The sequence below is a fragment of the Impatiens glandulifera genome, chromosome 2, assembly GCF_907164915.1.
Source record: "Impatiens glandulifera chromosome 2, dImpGla2.1, whole genome shotgun sequence".
In the NCBI taxonomy this organism is placed as follows: domain Eukaryota; kingdom Viridiplantae; phylum Streptophyta; class Magnoliopsida; order Ericales; family Balsaminaceae; genus Impatiens; species Impatiens glandulifera.
The window spans coordinates 51,156,032-51,176,978 of record NC_061863.1 but is presented as its reverse complement, the minus strand read 5'-3'; the positions used below and the strand labels follow the sequence as shown (position 1 = coordinate 51,176,978).

The 20,947-nt window shown below is 29.9% G+C and overlaps 1 protein-coding gene across 1 annotated transcript; it reads right to left on the bottom strand.

Moving 5' to 3' along the window:
• Positions 1 to 16,979: 16,979 nt before the first annotated feature.
• Positions 16,980 to 20,743, bottom strand: LOC124924865 (probable E3 ubiquitin-protein ligase ZFP1). The gene is made up of 5 exons (XM_047464852.1): positions 20,338 to 20,743; positions 17,583 to 17,635; positions 17,399 to 17,473; positions 17,222 to 17,323; positions 16,980 to 17,111 (listed from the first exon to the last, which is right to left on the bottom strand). Exons 1-5 carry the CDS (start codon positions 20,741 to 20,743, stop codon positions 16,980 to 16,982), a joined length of 768 nt encoding a protein of 255 aa, XP_047320808.1.
• Between the last annotated feature and the right edge of the window lie 204 nt (positions 20,744 to 20,947).

The following is a 20,947-nucleotide window of genomic DNA, read 5'->3' as shown; positions in this document are numbered from 1 at the left end:
TAACCTTTTATTCCAGGATCTAACAGAGCTGCCTCCCATTAGACAACAAGATCATCAGATTGTTCTGAAGGAGAGAGCGATCCCAATTAGCCTCAACCCCTACAGGTACCCTGCATTGTATAAAACAGAAATTGAAAAACTGATTGTAGAAATGTCTAAACAAGGTATAATTAGACCTAGTAACAATGCATTTGCAGCATCTGTCATTTTAGTTAAGAAAAAAGTATGAGTTGGAGACTTTGTATAGATTATAGGAAACTAAATAGCATGACAGTTTTAAATAAGTGTCCTATACCTATTATAGAGGAATTACTTGATGAACTTCATGCTAGCTGTATATATACCAAATTGGATTTAAAAGCTGAATTTCATCAAATTCGTATGAATCTAAAAGATATACATAAAACAACATTTAAAACTCATGAAGGGTTATATGAATTTCTAGTCATGCCGTTCGGTCTAACTAATACTCCTTCTACATTTCAATGTATCATGAATACAATATTCAAACCATATTTACGAAAATTTGTCTTGGTATTTTTTGATGATATACTTGTGTATAGCAAAAATTGGAAGAATCACTTAACTCATATTCGATTAGTTTTTGATATTCTGAAACAACATACATTTTTTCTGAAAAAATCTAAGTGTTCTTTTGCCAAAAAAAAGAGAGTACTTAGGTCATATTATCTTAGTTGATGCCGTAGAAGCAGATCCTGATAAATTGTTAGCAATGAAACATTGGCCTATTTCTACAACAATTAAAATGCTAAGAGGGTTTTTAGGACTAACATGCTATTATAGAAGATTTATATGTAATTATGGTTTAATTGCTAGACCACTAATTAATTTGTTGAAAAAAGATAGTTTTGTATGGTCTGAAATCTCACAAGAAACTTTTGACAAATTAAAAACAGCAATGTGTACCCCACCAGTTTTGGCATTACCTGATTTTAATGATACATTCATTGTAGAGACAGATGCAAACAATATTGGTATGGGGCTGTTTTAATTCAGAAACGGCAACCCATAGCATTCATAAGTAAGTCTCTTTCTCCTAATAATAAACTTTTTCCTACATATGAGAAAGAATTACTTGCGTTAATTATGGTTGTGAAAAAATGGAAATCGTATCTACAATTTAAGCCTTTCATAGTTAAAACTGATCATGAACCGTTAAAATATTTATTGAAGTAGAGAACACACACAGTTAGTCAGGAAAAATGGTTATATAAGCTTATAGGGTTTGATTTTTCTGTTACATATAAAAAAGGTAAAGAAAATATTGTTGCAGATGCTCTTTCAAGAGTGGAGGGTCGTTACTGGGCTCTTTCTACTATTCATTCACCTTTTCTAGATACTATTTCATCATTATGGAATACTGATCCAAATCTTAAAAATATTATTATGGATATTTAGAAAGATCTAGACACTCACCCTTACTATTCTTATATCAACAATCATCTTAGAAGGAAAGACAAACTAGTAATAGGATTTGATACGGATCTTAGAAATAAAATAATAGAAACAGTTCATACATCATCGGTGGGAGGACATTCGGGAGTAAATGTAACCACAAAGAAAATACAACTCGCCTATTTTTGGAAGGGTATGACAAAAAACATTCGGGAATATGTGCGTAATTGTCAAGTTTGTCAACAAAACAAACCCGACTCACATCTTCCCAATGGATTATTACAACCCCTTCCAATTCCTAATCATGTTTGGAGTGATATTTCTATGGATTTTATTGAGGGCCTTCCAAAATCACAAGGTAAAACTGTAATTTTCGTTATAGTAGACAGATTGTCTAAGATGACCAATTTTATAGCAATTACACACCCATATACAGCTTATTCAATTTTTATGGTTTTATTGATAACATATTCAAACCGCATGGTATGCCAAAAAGTATCACTAGCGACAGGGATACAATTTTCTTAAGTACTTTTTGGAAAGAATTGCTTAAATTACAAGGCATAGAACAAAAATTATCTACATCTTTTCACCCTCAAACAGACGGACAAACAGAGATAGTCAATAAATGTGTGGAAACTTACTTGAGATGCATGATTAGCCAAAGACCGCACTTATGGAGTAAGTGGTTACCCTTATCTGAATGGTGGTATAACACCAATTTTCACTTTGCAAGTGGCATGTCTCCATATCAGCTAGTATATAACCAGGAACCACCAATGCATGTCCCGTATTTGGCTAGAGATGCAACTGACCCCAATCTGGATAGAACTCTACAAGTAAGGGAATACCATCTCCAATTAGCTAAACAAAATTTTCAACGAGCACAAAATAGGATGAAACAACAGTATGATAAGAAGCATAGAGAGGTATTTTTCGAAATAGGAGATATGGTGTTCTTAAAAGTTCAACCATACAGACAAATCACGCTCACACAAAACTTCAACCTAAGTTCTATGGGCCTTATGAAATTACAGGAAAAATCGGACAAGTATCGTATCGTTTAAAATTACCATCTCATACTCGTATTCACAATGTTTTTAATGTGTCACAGCTCAAAAAATTTATTGGAAATTGTTGGGTCAAATTATTTTGACTTAATGTCAAAGTAATTTGACTATTAGAATTTTGATGATGAATGGATATAAAACTTAATTTATGCGTCTAATTGTCTTTGGTGCAGGTGTATCAATATCAGACTTTATTAGACGTGGTCTTAATGAAGTTCATTAGACCGATTTGGCATTAGATGCGCGGAGTTAGACGTGCAGTCTAACTAGTGGAGTTAGACGTGCAGTCTAACTAAGTTGAAGAGTTAGACGTGCAGTCTAACTTGTGGCGTTAGACATGCAGTCTAACTAGTGAAGTTAGACGTGTAGTCTAACACACGGAGTTAGACATGCAGTCTAACACACGGAGTTAGACGTATAGTTTAACTAGCGGGATTAGACGTGCAGTCTAACTAGTGAAGTTAGACGTACAGTCTAACACACGGAGTTAGACGTGCAATCTAACTAGTGAAGTTATACATGCAGTCTAACATACGGAGTTAGACGTGCAGTCTAACTAGTTGAATTATACGTGGAGTCTAATGGAAAGAGAAATTTAGACGTGCAGTCTAACTCCTTCAGACTAGTCTGAAGGGAACCGTAATTAGATGTAGAGTTTAATGGAATGTGAAAGTTAGACGTGCAGTCTAACTAGTGAAAGTTAGACGTGCATTCTAACTCCTTCAGATTAGTCTAAAGTGAACTGTAATTAGACGTGAAGTCTAATCCCATTAGACTAGGTGGTCTAATGGATCCTGTTATTAGATGGGGACGTCTGATTTCATTATACGATGTCGTCTAATTGAAATACGTCTCATGCCATGCTTAAGCAGTTGCTTGAAGCTAACACCCGCCTACCCACGTGCTCTATCTGTACGCTACTCCTGCTCCACTTTCTAGTGAAGATTAGTACGACAGCCAGCTGCAACCAATCAACCAATGCCACGTAAGCGAATATCCTTCACACTACTTGTTTTGCAGGTACATCTCTGAAGAATATTCAGCGCACTACCAGTTGTGTACGGCCACGATCCTTGTGCTCAGAGTCTGCTGTGTACTATGGAGGCGTTCCAATGGAAGCTCACCACGTGTCATTATGAAGATTCGACCGTTAGTACATGTTCCTTATTTAAAGAATCTCAAGGACAACGGACGAATTGCCGGAAAATTAATCGATCTAATAATACTCAGATTATTCTATCTAAACTGTCAGTTGCTTTCTTGCTTTACTGTGTGTTAATCAAGAGAGAGTTAGAATTAAAGTATCGTCTTAGCCGAGTGATATTCTTCATCATATTGTAAGTTGAACAGAGTCTGTTCTGTTCAACAGTGAGCTATTTGTACAAACTATATTTGATTCAAAGCATATTATAGTGAATCCTTCCGCTTGTTGGATAAAGGGGTGACGTAGGAGAGTTTGCTCCGAACATCCATAAACAAACTGCTGTGTTGTTTATTTATGTCATCTTTTCATTCTTGGTTCCCAGCTTCAAACCTAAGTAAATATTTCCGTGTTTGATTCTTTTTCAAGTGTTTACAAGGGTTTGCGTAAAATAGAAAGTAATTTAAATCCTTAACAAGATTTCTATCAAACCGTTTTTCCTAAGCCTTCATCAATAGCCTTACCCCCACCTCTATTGATTAAGCCGATCCTATCAATCATTCATCAAAGACTAACATAGATGATCTAGAAAGAATCGATTTTGAACTAGAGACGATTTTAGAAGAAAGACTTACCTAGAGAGATGGAGAAACGGTGCGCTAGTTACTCGTCCAAAGTGAGGGGAAAGATAGATCCGAGGCTTGCTGGGAAGATGCTTCTATAATCAATACGGATTTCCCCAATCTCAGATGTAAATCAAAGGGGCTTCGTAGGAGGGAGTAGTGTTACGACATGTCTTCTAAATGTCTAAACCTAAATGTCTAAAGAGTTTCAACAATGAATATGCGGTGAAGATGAAGACAAGATAATCTAACGGCTGAAATCATAACAATGGAATATGCGGCCAAGATGAAGACAAGATAATCCAACGGCTAAAATCATAACATAACATTTATAATTAATCTGTTTATTATTAATTAATGAAACATTCAATAATTACCTAAATACCCTTACTCTTATATATAAAGGGATTAAACATGTAAAACAAGATTACTTTTGATTTAATGAAAAAACTTACTTCTTTCTTATTTCTTGTTTTCATCTCTTTCTCATCCAGTATTTATCTCATCTCCTCCTTAATTCAATTTCACCATTTTCATCCCCTGTTTGACATCATCCACAAGCAGCACACTACATATTATTATTGAAGTTGTCTCTTTCCTATAAATAAATGTATAAACCCTAATCAATCTCTCTCTATGTCGTTCTCTGCTACGGTCAAATGGTGATGATGACGAGAACAAGAAGCCAGAGTTGGAAAATGTGTATGTTTCTTTGCCATCTAATTCATCGAATTCGTTGGCAGTAAAGGAAAATCTCTCGCCAATGAAGGAAACCTGAGCAGCGCAAAATCTAGATCAATAATTTTCCTTGGATTCGTCGAATCTGTATGAGTCTTCTATGTCTCCTTCACCGCCTAAGAAAACGGGTTGCTTTTGGTGCTCCTCGAAGAAGGATTCGTCGTCAAAGAAGAGCAAGCAAAGGTGAATGATGATTCCGGCAACATTTGTGTTGGAATGGGGAAATGACGGCGACGAGGAGTTGTTCTCGAACTTGAATATATTTTCGAAGAAGGAGCGGGAGAAAGTGTTGAAGAAGGCTACGAAGGAGGAAGATAAAATTAATCATGAATCATTTATAATCTCTAACGAAATCTATTGCAGATGGGGTTGCTGGTGTTGGTTGTCGGAGTTATTGTTGGTTGTTTTAACGTTGTTAGATGCAGATGTCTTGAGAGAGATTGAGTTATTTTTAATTTTTTTTAGTTTTATTTTTTAATGAATTGGAATATTTGATTATAAAAATAATATATATAAAAATAATACGTGGATATGACATGTCATTGACAGCAGGACTATATTTTAACGTCGTTAGAAAAATCGATTAAGTTTAATAAATTTGACACGTTTTGACAAGTTTTATACATAGATAGAATTTTACAACATAATAAAAAATCTAACACTTTTATCCTACTTTATAAATAAAATTGACATTCGTCCCATATAAAAATGTATAACTTAATGATTTAAGTTAAAAAATAAATCATTTTATTTGGTTATGGGTTCAAATCCCGCAACAAATAATTTTTTAATATTTTTTTATAATTAAAATTTGGCTGCAAAATTTTTTTTCTTACACTTTTCCTATATCTATATGGGACTAGGGAAGCCCAATTCTTGAGGCGGCCTTGTCTCTTACTCAATTCCAACTTGACCTCCCTCAAACAATATAACAAAAAAATATAGTTACTTAATTTGAAATCATTTCTCTAAGCCACATAAAATAAGGAGTTCTTTTAGAATAAACAGGACTTTCAAAGTTTATTGGTAATTTTCTCTTACAATTTTTGAAATGATAAATACTTGACTTTGATTGTCACATTCAGAATCTAGTATTTTTCTTTGGAAAAAGTTTCAATGAGAGTGGGATGGCTAGAGAATTCATTTTGAATCATCCTTTCCTCAATTGACAATTTGGAGGTGTACCTAGAGTTCATACACAACCAATGAAGAGGATGCTTTAAGTGTGGTGGAAGGTTTGGTGACATACGAATTCCATGTTATCCTCGCAGGAACAGACAAAATGGTCATATTTTTTTTTTACCATTTTACTTTCACTGCGAGAGGCACAAAGGATCTAAGAATATCCTTTCTTGTTTCGTGACATAAAAAAATGCCACTTTACAAGATATGGTTGACATTGTTGGAGGGTGAGAGAATGATAGTGTTTCAAAAGTGTTATTTTAATGTGTTTTTCTATAATATTGTGTGATTTATTATAATAGATATGAAAGAGTATGTGTGTCATCTTCCTGATAATCTGAAAAAATAAAAAAACATGTTAGCAAACTGTTTAATTAGTTATTAATTTTTTCCATCAATGAAAGACAAATAAGATATACAAAATTAATCATTGTTAGCAATTGACACCTTAATATAAATACTACATTGATTTTTTTCATAATGATACAACAAAATATAGATAAAGAAATATGATTAATAAAAAAAATTACAAATTTACGTTCAAGAATTTATACTTGTGAGCAAATTTGTTTAATCTCTCATTGTTAATATTCATAGAATAAGAAAAGAAGCACAATTTTATATTAAATTTGTAGACGAATATGAAGAAGTTACTCCCTCTCAATAGGGACAGACCCATGAATCGGTGGTGAGTTTAAATTTTTTTAGGGTGGACTTAAATAAATAACGAGAAAATTTTGGATAAAACAAGTAAATAAATGTAAGTTTTACTATTTTTTTAAAATTAGAGGTAATGTCTCATTTTAACTGTATTTTTTTTACGGAGTGGCTGAAACAATAATTCGTGTTTGCCTCTTAAGTTAATGATAAAAAAATTGTTTAAAACTAATGTATTGTCGGGGAGCAAACGAATAATTTAAAACTAAATTCAACCAATTTTACTAATTAATACGGATCAGATATGATTTTGAATATAGTTTGGACAATCCAGACTAAAAAATATTTATATATTTTTAAATTTCAACTTAAAATTATTCAATAATTTTAAATTAGTTGAATTATTCAAATCTAATTCGAATTTTATCTAAACCGAAATAGTTAATCAAATATTATAATTCGAATTCGGTTCGAATTAGTCATTCAAATGCTCACATTTTAGATTCAAATGCTCACATTTTAGATTAAGAAAATCTAATTACTTAATTTATTTTATAAATAGTATTTTATGTTTAATTATAAAAAAATAGTATTAAATTGTTATTGTTATAATTAATTTTGTTTATATATATTTTGAATCTGAAAAAGAAAAACAAATTATTGACTAAATGATGCTGAAATAAATAAAAAATATATTATGTTGAGGTGGAATTTAATTAAAAAAAAACAAATTAAAAAATATAATTTTAATTAGATAGTTTAGATAATCTGAATTTAATCAAATCCAAAATATTCAATCTTAATTAGTATTTAAGTTTCTAATCGAATTAAATTTCGATTAATTCACTCAATACTTACCCTGTATTGGTTTTATAGTAATGAAAATCATTCGCTTCAATATTTGGTGGACAATCTTGAAAAAAAAAAGTTAAATAAATTATGTTCACACTCTATGCGGTCGAATAAATGTTATTGCAACATAGTATTATATACTACTCTTTCACATAAATATTAGACATGTTAATTCTTTATTTTATCTTATTAGACCATTTCCAACTCCCAAAATTTATTCTTAAACTCAAAATGCAGTAATTATTTTATCAAACAATAATTCATCTATAACCTAAAAACTTATTTTTAAACTCAAAAGAATATTTTTAGAATGTTCCCTTTACACACTTTTTCAATTCTACCTAATTTTACAAATTAAACCATAATATTTTTCAAACTCACACCCATTAAATAAAATTAATTATAAACCATTAATTTATACACATATAAAAACAAATTAAATATCATTAAATAAGCAAACAAAAATTATACTATATGAACAATAAAATTATATCAAAGCAAATATTATTAAAAAAACAAATTAAACATTATTAAATAAACTCAATTACACTATACAAATAAACAAAAATTATATCAAAATAAACATTATTAAAATTATTTTGTTAATTTTTAGTTTTTTTTTTTATCAATGTTATTCATTAATAAATTTATGATATTTAAAAAATATTATTAAAAAAGAAAAGATAAAACATAAAAAACATATTAAAAATTATATAACATATAATATAGTTAGAGAACATTTTATTTTTTATGTTTTGAAAATTTTTTGAGTATGTGAACAATACATACCCAAATTTGTTTTTTTATCTGAGAAAAAATAGGGATAAACCCATTTTAAGTTTTGTTTTAAATGTGGATTGGAAGAGGAAAACACATTTTTGGGATATTTTCCAGGTGGGTTGGAGATGCCCTTAACAAATATATGTACAAGTATATTTCATTTCAGCTTGTTCATTAAAATAAACATGATAATTAAAAAGACAGGTATAAGATAACAAAAGCAAACATAAACTAAATATTTTTTTTTAGACTATAAGAAAAATAAACAGATGAATCAGTATCCTAAATAAGGTGTAAAGGTCAATGGGGGCGGTTAGGCGTTTAGCATTTTCGCCTCGTTTTTATTTTGAAGAATTTTTTAATACTATCCCCACTCAGTTATGTTTTGGAAAATTCCCGCAAGGTACCATTTATAAAATATTTTTTAAAAAAATAAAAATTATATAATAAAATTATATAAACGATTTTTTTTAATATAATATATATTAAAATTTTATATTATTATAAAAAAATAAACTTACAATTCTTATAAAATATATTGAATAAATATATTGGTAATTTTATATATTTAATTGTGTTTATAATGTTCGGGGAAGAATCAAAGTGAAGTGAGATGAGACGGGGGACTCAAATACCATTTCCGTCCCATCCTTGTTCGATTTCGGGGGAAAAACACTCCAAATAGGGTAATTCGGTTCGGTTACCGCGGATGATTTCAAACAAATTGCCATCCTTAAGCTTAAAGCTCAAAATAAATAAAAATCCATATCATGTGTGCAAATTAAAATGAATGAGGGAATCTAGGGAAGAGACGTGAGAAGAAATAACATGACATAAGTTGACTTGAAAAAATAAAAAATGTGAGAAAGGAAAGGGAATGAGATTTTTTTTAAAATTTTTTCAACCATTTAAGGGCCTAAAATAGTAGGCACCAAAACACTTAACCAAACCCTACAAGCTAAAGAAAATTAAAACACAATCTTGATAAACATACCAATAATAAAGAAAACTTCATGAAGAGGAATTTGTTAGAATTTTTAAACTAATTTTATAAATTCTATTAATGAATGGAAATTAGAATGTGGGTAATAAAATTAAATCAATTTCACATGAAATTCAAATGTGAATTATAGGGTGAAATTTGATCCAAATGTTTGAATTAATTAATTTAAATTAATTAATCAAAATGCCTTGATGACCAATTAACAAAATGTTGTTAATTTGTAGTGACTTACATGAGTTTGTTATTATTATTAATTGTTATGATAATTTAATATTATTATTAACAGATTAAAAAACCATGTAACGTGAGTATTGCAAAATAAATGTCTTCATTAATTTTGACAAACAATTACCCTTCATTATGAAGAAATATTAAGGCAAATGAAGAGGCAAGCAATGCCAACCGTTGGATCAATTGATTATTTAATTAATTGTTTATTATTTCAACAATCTAAATAGGCATTCTATCCCACACCACTTGATGGACAAAAACCTCATCACTTCATCATTTCATTCTTTCTCACTCTAGAATTCCAAAAGCCCTCTTCTTATTTTGTGAGTGTTCTTCGAGTTCTTCGCTCGATATTTTCCCTTGAAACCCGGTGATAGTTCAGGTACGCTGATCAAGTTCGACGAGTAGTGATTTCAGTACAGAATCACTACTGGATTCGTTGTACCCTGTGAGACAGTCATCTATGATAAGCTCCAACACAAACGAGAGACGGTGGAACTGTTTAAAGGGAAATGTGTCTAACACATGCCTCGAATCAACATCTCAATCAGTGATTTTGTTCTTCATATATTTTATTTGTACATCATTTTATATATATTTTGTAATTTATTTCAAGACAAGATTTCTAACAATCTTAAAACAGTTTCTTTGTTCTAAGCTATTTAAGAGTTTTGTGTTTGATGTTTCAGAAATACGAGTCGCGGTGTTGCGAAAGTGATGATGCTCATTTAGAAAAATGGAAAAGATTCATCTTAAGGAATCAACAAATAAAGATAAGTCTTTATTGCATATAAATATGTTTGATTATTAACACATATATTCTTATGTTGTTAAAGCTTAATTTTATAAGCTAATATATTTTGATATAAATGTTTTCTCTAGAAACATTAATTTGTATATTCATTATACAAATGTTATATAGAGAATAAATTAGAACACAATAATTTAATTTGTTCTAGTCTTATTTACAGATTTGTTTGATTATTAAAATTATTAATAATAATGAATGAAAATAAGAAAGTAACTAATAATGTTAGCTTTTAATTTTCATAAAATTTATGTTGTTAAAATTAATTATAATTGAAACATATGGTTTCAGTTTTAAAATAATTAATTATAATATATCTTCTTAAATTAATTAAGCGATATAATTAATAAGAATATGGCATGATGATTTACTAAATAAAGAGAGATAATATATTTATTTATACATTGTTTTATATATTACATTTTATTCTAACAATGAAATAGTGCATTGGCATAGTGGTTCAATGTTTGTATGCAATGGTGCCTTGAGGAAGGGAGGTTCCTTGTTCGAATCCAATCGGACGTGATAAAATGACATTAGTCATTTATTTTAACCATTCCAATTTCTTGTGTAGAAATTATGAAATGAATGGGATAATCAATAATTTATTAGTTAAAATAACTTTAGTCATTGATGTTGGAACCATTCTAATTTCTTGTATAGAAATGATGAGATGAATGAATAATCAATAATTTCTTGATAAAAACTAGACTAATTAAAAAATGACTTTAGTCATTATTGATGTTGGAGATGAATGGGGGTAGTCAATGATTTCTTTATAGATATTAGACTCCTTAAAATGACTTTATCCATTAATGTTGGAGATGAATGAGGTAGTCAATAATTTCTTTATACTCCTTAAAATGACTTGAGTCATTGATGTGAAAATCATTTTAATTTCTTGTGTTGAGATGAATAAGATGGTTAATGATTTGTTTGTAGAAATCAAACATGTTAAAATGAATCTAGTCATTGTCCAATTTCTTGTGTAAAAATTTTTAAGAGATGAATGAGGTCCGTTAAATGATTTTAATCATGGATGTTGGAATCATTCTAATTTCTTGTGCAGAAATTATGAAATAAATTGGAATACTTAATAGTTTCTTATATAGAAATTTAATTTGTCAAAATAATGTTGTCATTATTATTTTGAAGCATTTTAATTTCTTTCTATAGAAATTATGCGATGAATCATGACAGACATGAAGTACATTTGTAGTTATATATTGTGTCGTTAAGTGATTGCTTATTTATATATATATATATATATATATATATATATATATATATATATATATATATATATATATATATATAACATGCATATTAGCTGATAATATGATAACTTGTGTTAATTCATAATAGGTATGATTAACTTGTTATTTATATACATACATGAATAAAGATTATTGTACGTCTTTTTTCTTTTATTAGAAAATTCAATATTTTTTATAAAATTATTGTGTCTTTTGGTATACAATAACTCCTGTAGAAAGTTGAAAGTCATCATTAATTAAGAAATTGATGACATTAATAATTATTTATAATAATTAGTTATTTTATATTTGATTAAAAATTAATTATCAATTATTGATGTATTTTAGAAGGTATTTATATATATATAATGATGCTTAATTTTTAAAGTGTTCGGATTGCCGGGTCGAGAGTTGTGATTAATTTGGATATATGTGAGAGTAAATAGATACTTGGGTCGGATTGTGGGTTGACCCGTCCATAAACTTAAAACGGTTAAAAATAAAATTAAAAATGCTATAGTTATGGTTTGAACTTGCAACCTAACAAAATAAGTATAATGTTTCAACCAACTAGGCTAATAACGCTTAAAATTTTAAATTCAACCCCAAATTTGATGAATGAACGCGGGAAATTTTAAAAATATAAGTTCAACTTTTTAACTAACTAATCTATATATATATATATAATGATGCTTAATTTTTAAAGTGTCCGGATTGCCGGGTCGAGAGCTGTGGTTAATTTGGATATATGTGAGAGTAAATGGATACTTGGGTCAGATTGTGGGTTGACTCGCCCATAAAAATTTTAAAGTAATATTTTTTTCACGGTTTTTTATATTATTACTCGTGCAAATGCACAGGATACATGTTAGTTTGCTTAATGATATATATGAGGTAATTATAATATATATGACATATCATTTGATTATGTTATTCAATTATATATTTGATATACACGGTTCAATTTCGTCATAAAGACTTGTTTAATTTGATTTTATTTTGAAATCCAATAATTACATGAAAATTTGTGTTTGATTTAAGAATAATGTGGCAAACGCGCCAATATTATGGGATGCAAACGTGCAACCGAAAAGAAATGTTTAAGCGACTTCGGTCAAAGATGTTTGAAACATTATGAATTCTTTTGTAGAAATCATGTGATACGGTGAATATTTATTTGATTAAATATTTTAATTTCTTTTATAGAAATGAAGTGTTAAAATAAATATTTTAATTGATTAAATATTTTTAATTTCTTATGTAAAGATTATGTGAAGAATAATTTATAAATGAATAAACATTCTAATCTCTTAGAAATTATGTTTTATTCAATTAAATATTTATAATATAGTTATCTTATTCAATGTATGATAAGTATAACAAAAGAAATTTGTAAAAGAATTGTGTGACAATTTCTTGATTAGAAAATCATTGATTTAAATCATACAAATGTGTGTGATTTCAAAAGGATACCAACACGAATGTGGGGGAAAATATTTTTATTGATTATAACATAAAAATAATTGTGTATATTATGATAAATAAAAAGATAATTTATTGTTAGAGAAATATGTTCTCTATAAAAGATAAAGTTGCGCAACTTTATAAAATGAAAGAAAATAACAAGAAAATGTCTTGTTTGTATTTGCTGAATTAGTGCTCAAATTGATATTTTAAATTAGAGGATTTTGAAATCAAGAAATGTGTCATATTTTGACATTACTTTCATAAAAAATTGAAGAATCAATGTCTTCAAAAAGATTTTATGAAATAAATGAATATGAAAGTTTATAAAGTCTTGATATGACTTATAACAAATTTTATAATAATGATATGAAAATTTGATCATACTTTTATTAAAAAGTGGATGTGACAATTATATATATCATGAAGACAATGAAAATTATTTCATTACGTGTCTTTTGTATGATATTTTTATCGTTGAAAATTACGATAAAAATGATTAAATTCATTAAGGATATGAATTGCACTAAACGAAATATCATGTTATTATCAAATGATATATTGATATTATTAAATGAAAGACTTTACGTCTAAAAGTGAATATGTTTACACTTAGAAGTGCAATCTATGTATGGAAATCTTCTAAGAAACTTATGATGGATAGATTAAACGTTATAATCTATATTTTTGACTTATGTCGAAAAATAAAATATTTTTATGTAAAACATATAATTGTTTACACGAAGGCAGAATAGTTCAAAGACATTTTGTCTACTAGTTAGCCAAGTAAAAAATATTTTCATAAAAAATTAAATGATAAGCATGTACGAATGACTATGCTTCTTATTAGAAGATGTTCCAAGGTTAACTAAGAATCTACCAACATAAATTTCTAATTATTGTGATAGTAATTTGAAATTGGACAAGCTTAGAGTCAATGACAAGTCTAGACATACATGTCTTAGACATAATGTCATTAGACTATACTCTCTAATGGAGTTATCAAATTTGACTATGAAAGTCAAAGATAACATTGTGGATCCACTAATAAAATTATTGAATAGAGAGTTTGTTTGAAAGTCTTTTAAGACATCAGCCTACTATAAGTTGGTATGAAGGAAAACTCAACCTATGCAGACTGGAGATCCCAAGAACTATGTTCAATGGGACAACCTAATTGTACTAACTTGGAAATTATTGTTGAGGATTAATCCTATAACGAAACAATATATATTTTGACAAGGATAAGCATATCGCTTTTAATGATTCTTTGTGAGAAAAGAGATCACCTATGTGAAGGAGAAGTGGGGCCGCTTCGAAGGAATTGCACGACACAATTCTAGACCCTCTCACAGAACCAGGTGCATGTTCCATGGCCAAAACGGAAGCAACCATGAGAGCTTGACATGCATCAGGGAGAATTCTATGTGAAAGTGTGTATTCGTTTACACAAATGGAAGAATAGTTCAAGGACATCGAGTCTACTAATCGGCTAGTAAAGTTATATACTTTCATAAGGGAAGGTTCAAAGGGTTACACCTACCTATCTTATGTTAAACCTTTCACCGGGTTAATCTTTCAATTTCCATTAATGTGGGGGATTGTTGGAATTTTTAAACTAATTCTATAAATTCTATTAATGAATGAAAATTAGAATGTGAGTAATAAAATTAAATCAATTTCACGTGAAATTCAAATGTGAATTATAGGGTGAAATTTGATCCAAATGTTTGAATTAATTAATTTAAATTAATTAATCAAAATGCCTTGATGACCAATTAACAAAATGTTGTTAATTTGTAGTGACTTACATGAGTTTGTTATTATTATTAATTGTTATGATAATTTAATATTATTATTAACAGATTAAAAAACCATGTAACGTGAGTATTGCAAAATAAATGTCTTCATTAATTTTGACAAACAATTACCCTTCATTAAGAAGAAATATTAAGGCAAATGAAGAGGCAAACAATGCCAACCGTTGGATCAATTGATTATTTAATTAACCGTTTATTATTTCAACAATCTAAATAGGCATTCTATCCCACACCACTCGATGGACAAAAACTTCATCATTTCATCATTTCATTCTTTCTCACTCTAGAATTCCAAAAGCCCTCTTCTTATTTTGTGAGTGTTCTTCGAGTTCTTCGCTCGATATTTTCCCTTGAAACCCGGTGATAGTTCAGGTACGCTGATCAAGTTCGACGAGTAGTGATTTCAGTACAGAATCACTACTGGATTCGTTGTACCCTGGAAGACAGTCATCTACGATAAGCTCCAGCACAAACGAGAGATGATGGAACTGTTTTAAGGGAAATGTGTCTAACACATGCCTCGAATCAACATCTCAATCGGTGATTTTGTTCTTCATATATTTTATTTGTTTCATTTATTTGTACATCATTTTATATATATTTTTGTAATTTATTTCAAAACAAGATTTCTAACCGAATTTAAAGTTTGTCCAAATCAAATCAAGAAGCTCTTAATTTATAGAGGACCCAAAAGGCATCAAATGATACAAATAATTGTATAGATAGTAGTTCAACTTATTTTCTAAAATATTGCGATTTTGTACAACCTAACAAATATATATTTTTTCAAAATAGAGTTCTAAATTCCTATTCATAATAAATAAATTAAATTAAAAATTATAGAAAGATCACCCCCATTATTGGTTATCATCAATTTCACGTATTCATGTATGCAGTGAGCATGTTCCTAAAAGATATGCTTAATCATAATTCATAGGAATTTACAGATTTGAAAAATTAAAGGAATATTAAACAGCACACAAATGAAAAAAATTGCACGTCTAACCTCTTTCCTCTTCCCCAAATGTTAAAGAAGTTTTTTCACACTATACTAGCCTGATGGTTAATGCATATAACTACTCAAATGTTGGGTAAGATGATACAAACTGAACCTCCCTAGGTTCGTATGATCTAGGCTTGGATTAGTTGACAATAAATTGTTTGTTTATATTCGGAAAAAAACATGTGATCGATATAAAACTAGATCTGACCGGAATTTGGTCGATGCTATCAAATTCCCATATCAAGTTTTATATCCAACACAAGTTTGTTTCCGAATATGATAAACTATCTCTAGATAATCATTTTTTCTTCGACAAATGCAGACCTAGATCATATGAACCAAGTGAGCCGATTAATATCAATTTAACCCAATATTTGAGTACTAAACTGCTGATTTTTTTTCCCTAGATCAACTTTACTCAAGAACAAACCTTTATTTTTAGTAAAGGTTATTAAAATCATCCATTTAGTTAAAATTTATATTTTCTATCTATAACTAAACTCTACCTAGCTTGGAAACCATATAAAACATTTAGAATGAATTCACTTGTTCTTCATTCTGTCTTGCCTAACCATTTAGATCAACTTTGGCAATAAACCATGTCTTTGATATCAAACTAGCTTTTAGATACCCCTTCTACTAGTATCTATGGTAACCCGGTTTTCATAAAGAAGACCTAATACATTCATCTCGATGAATATACCAAAGATAAAATGGTATAGAAATAAATCCACTGATCCACAATTTGATTTACTATAAGATTTTGACACAAAAGAAAAGAAAATAATAGTACACAAACAAAGGATAAATTTGAGACAAGTCAATGTGATACAAAGTATTTATGGAGCACATAGTTTAAAATCGTTTCACACAAATAGCTTGACAAAATCAAATGAAAAGTTATTATAACAGGGCAAGGGCAAGATAATTCTCTATTATGGGGTTGAGAATGTAACTTTGCAGATAGGACACGAGTTCTTCTTGAACAACCACGATTTGATACTTTCAAGATGAAAAATATGTTTGCAGGTCAAAGTGCTCACTTTCTCATCAACCTTATATGAATTCTGCAAAACATAAATTAATTAAGTAATTAAGATATATCTTTTTCATTCACTCCTATAAACCACTAAAAGAATAAAACTAAGAGTAAATTTACCTGACAAATTCAACATACTTCATCTTTGTCAACTAAAAAATTTTCAGGAGGAAATTTAGATGTATTTAAGTACAACCTATACATTACATTTCCTTTCTGAGCTTGCAACTCCATCAATTCCTATTCCAAGACCGAACCAACATTCAATTATAAGCATTCTAATCGTAAATTAAACATGTATCTGTAGAATTTTACCTCACGAGTCATGTTATTTATGTCTGCTATGTTTAATCTCTCTTCTTCGTCGTCACTGTCATCCGAATCATACACCTAATAAAAAACCATAAACTAGATATTAGATATATAAGGTTAGCCATCATCAATTCAAAGCATATAACATATGAACTAATTAAGTTAGGCGGTAGAAAGGTCATCCTACCCCATGATCTGTTATCATGTATTCAAAATTCTCCGTAGTCAGTTGTCCAGTTGCTAAAAGCATTGCAAAGTCAAACAAAGGAAGTTATTTAATATAGATAAAAAAACGAAATGAAATGAAAATGAAAGAAAAAAAAAAAAACCTGTCTAGATCTTGTTTCCCGTTCGGTATAGAAAGCTTGTATGCTTGTCCAATAGCTAACATGCATATTATCATGTTGGGCAGTAGTATAGAAGTCTGTCCGGTTGGGACTCCAATCATTGATACTAGCCGGCCTTAGGGTTGGGGTTGGGGTTGGGGTTGGGGTTGGGGTTGGGGTTGGGGTTGGGGTTGGGGTTGGGGTTGGGGTTGGGGTTGGAGTTGGAGTTGGAGTTGGAGTTGGAGTTGGAGTTGGAGTTGGAGTTGGAGTTGGAGTTGGAGTTGGAGTTGGAGTGATTGGTTATCCAGTTCTGATTGGCGATCGTATCTAAGAATATACTCTAAGCGCTGGACAGGCATACATCATTTGCTTGAGCTTGCGTTGAAACAATTGCTCATTTACATCCATTTCATCCCTTCTACTTACTCTTCTTATGCCCCCATAATAGAATGGATTCATAATCCTTTGCATCTGTTCTCTTGAGAGTGTCGTCGACGTCCTTTCTAGGGGTGAGCAAACGGGTAAACCCAACCCGTATTACCCAACCCATATTCAACCCAAATTAAATTTACCCAACCCGTAACCCGACCTATATTATTTACTAATATGGGTTGGGTATGAGTTGAGTAACCCAAATTTTTTTTTTCATTTAACATGTATTTTGACTCATTTAACACATTTTTATCTGTTTAACATTTTTCTACATTTTCCACATTTTTGGCACGTTTTGACACGTTATGACAAGTCTTTGACACGTTTAACACGTTTTTGACACGTTTAACACGTTTTGACACGTTTTTCACATGTTTTTCACACGTTTTCACACGTTTAACACGTTCTTGACACATTGAACACGTTTTTGGCATTTTTAACACATTTTTGACACGTTGAGCACGTTTTGATACGTTTAACATGTTCTTGACACGTTGAACACGTTTGACACGTTTTTCACGAATATGACACATTTAAAATATTTTGACACGTTTTTGGCACGTTTAACACGTTTTTTTTTATATTTTGACACGTTTAATACGTTTTTCACACGTTTAACACATTTTGACACGTTGAACACGTTTTGATACGTTGAACACGTTTTGGCACGTTTAACACATTTTGACACGTTGAACACGTTTTTCATGTTTTTGGCATGTTTAACACATTTTCAACACGTTTGACACGTTTTTCACGATTATGACATATTTAACACATTTTAATACGTTTTTTTTATGTTTTTGGCACGTTTAACACGTTTTGACACATTTAATTTTTTTTCAAGTTTTTCATATTCTTTACACGTTTAACACGTTTTTAACATGTTTAACACATTTTCACACGTTTTTTACGTTTTTTACACGTTTAACACGTTTTGACACGTTTTCCATATTTTTGGCACGTTTTGACACGTTTAACACGTTTTTGACACGTTAACATGTCTCTCATATTTTTGACATGTTTAATACATTTTTCACACATTTAACGTGCCAAAACGTGAAAACGTGTTAAACGTGTCAAAAATGTGAAAACGTGAAAACGTGCTAAACATGTAAAAAAACGTGTTAAACGTGCCAAAAATGTGTTAAAATTTATGAAAATATGTTAACGTGCAAAAAACATGTTAAACATGTCAAAAATATGTTAAATATGCAAAAAACATGTTAAATGTTCCAAAAATGTGGGGAAACAAGCCAAAAACGTGAAAACGTGAAAAACGTGTTAACGTGAAAAACGTGTTAAACATACCAAAACGTGTTAAATGTGCTAAAAATGTGTTAAATGAGCCAAAAATGTGAAAAACGTGTCAAATATGATAAAAACGTGTCAAATATGACAAAAACGTGTTAAACATGCAAAAAACGTGAGAACATGTTAAACATGTGAAAGACGTGTTAAATGTGTGGAAAACGTGTTAAACGTGTTAAACATATCAAAAACGTGTTAAGATGTCAAAAACGTGAAAATCGTGTTAAACTTATCAAAAACGTGTTAATGTGTTATATATGTCAAAAACGTGTTAACGTGTTATATATGTCAAAAACGTGTTAAACATGAAAAAATGTGAAAAACGTGTTAAAACGTATTATACACGTCAAAAACGTGTTAAGCGTGATAAAAACGTTAAAACGTGTTAAACGTGTGAAAAACGTGTTATTAGTGTGAAAACGTGTTAAACATGTCAAAAATATGTTAAACGTGCCAAAAACGTAAAAACGTGTTAAACGTGATAAAAGCATTAAAAACGTGTTATTAGTGTGAAAACGTATTAAACATGTCAAAAACGTGTTAAATATGTCAAAAACATGTTAAATGTGCCAAAAACGTGAGAACGTGTTAAACATCTGAAAAACGTGTTAAAAATATTGAAAACGTGTTAAACATGTGAAAAACGTTTAAACATGTCAAAAACGTGTTCGACTTAAAGTTGAAAAATGATTAGTTTATATTGGATTAATAATAAATAATTAAATTAAATTCATATAATTTGGGCAATTTAGGTAACCCTAACCCAACCCAAATTAAACCCAACCCATATTCAACCATACCCATACTCAACCCAACCCAAATTAACCAACCCAAATAGATATTTTGGGTTTGGGTTAGGATTGGGTTTAGGTAAACACAAATTATGCTCAACCCTAGTCCTGTCTTGGGATGCATTTTGAGACACAGCAATTATGGCTTCTTGCATATTATATCTTGGGATTTCTTGGGGTGGATATTGAGCATTTAGATACTCAAGGCGAGTAAAAGGCACAATATTTGGGATAGTTATGGTTCCTTGCATCTGAAATGGGATCCTTCCCTGGATTGAATAGTTAGCATATATGTACTCAAGCTGAGTAGTAGTATTATGAGGCGGAATAGATGGCACGGGTAATTCCTGAACTTCTTGCATTTTTGGTCGAACATTTCTTTGGTTGTCATTATCAGCTAGGCCGACTACACTTGAAACTCTTCCACGAGTAATTGCTTCCATCTTAACGTTGAACTTCGAATCATTGACAATAACTGCGTTATAAAGCATGGTATGTTGAAATCTACATAAAGTTTTGGCACATATTAAAAGTCAAATAAAGGCAATGAAAAGTAATATCACCATCTATTTCAAACATAATATTTGAGTACAACTCACAATAATAAAACTAAATATAAAAAAAGATGGGGCCACAAATAGCCAACACACTTAATCAACTCAGAGTCTCTGAAGCAGGTATATCCACTCTTATTT

Bases quoted from the DNA above. Each gene is read 5' to 3' on its own strand.
- LOC124924865 (XM_047464852.1), bottom strand. From the start codon at position 20,743: ATGCTTTATAACGCAGTTATTGTCAATGATTCGAAGTTCAACGTTAAG. The intron at 17,474-17,582 runs GTAGGATGACCT...GTTTTTTATTAG, and splicing joins ACATGATAACAGATCATGGG to GTGTATGATTCGGATGACAG. The intron at 17,112-17,221 runs GTATGTTGAATT...TATGTTTTGCAG, and splicing joins TTTTAGTTGACAAAGATGAA to AATTCATATAAGGTTGATGA.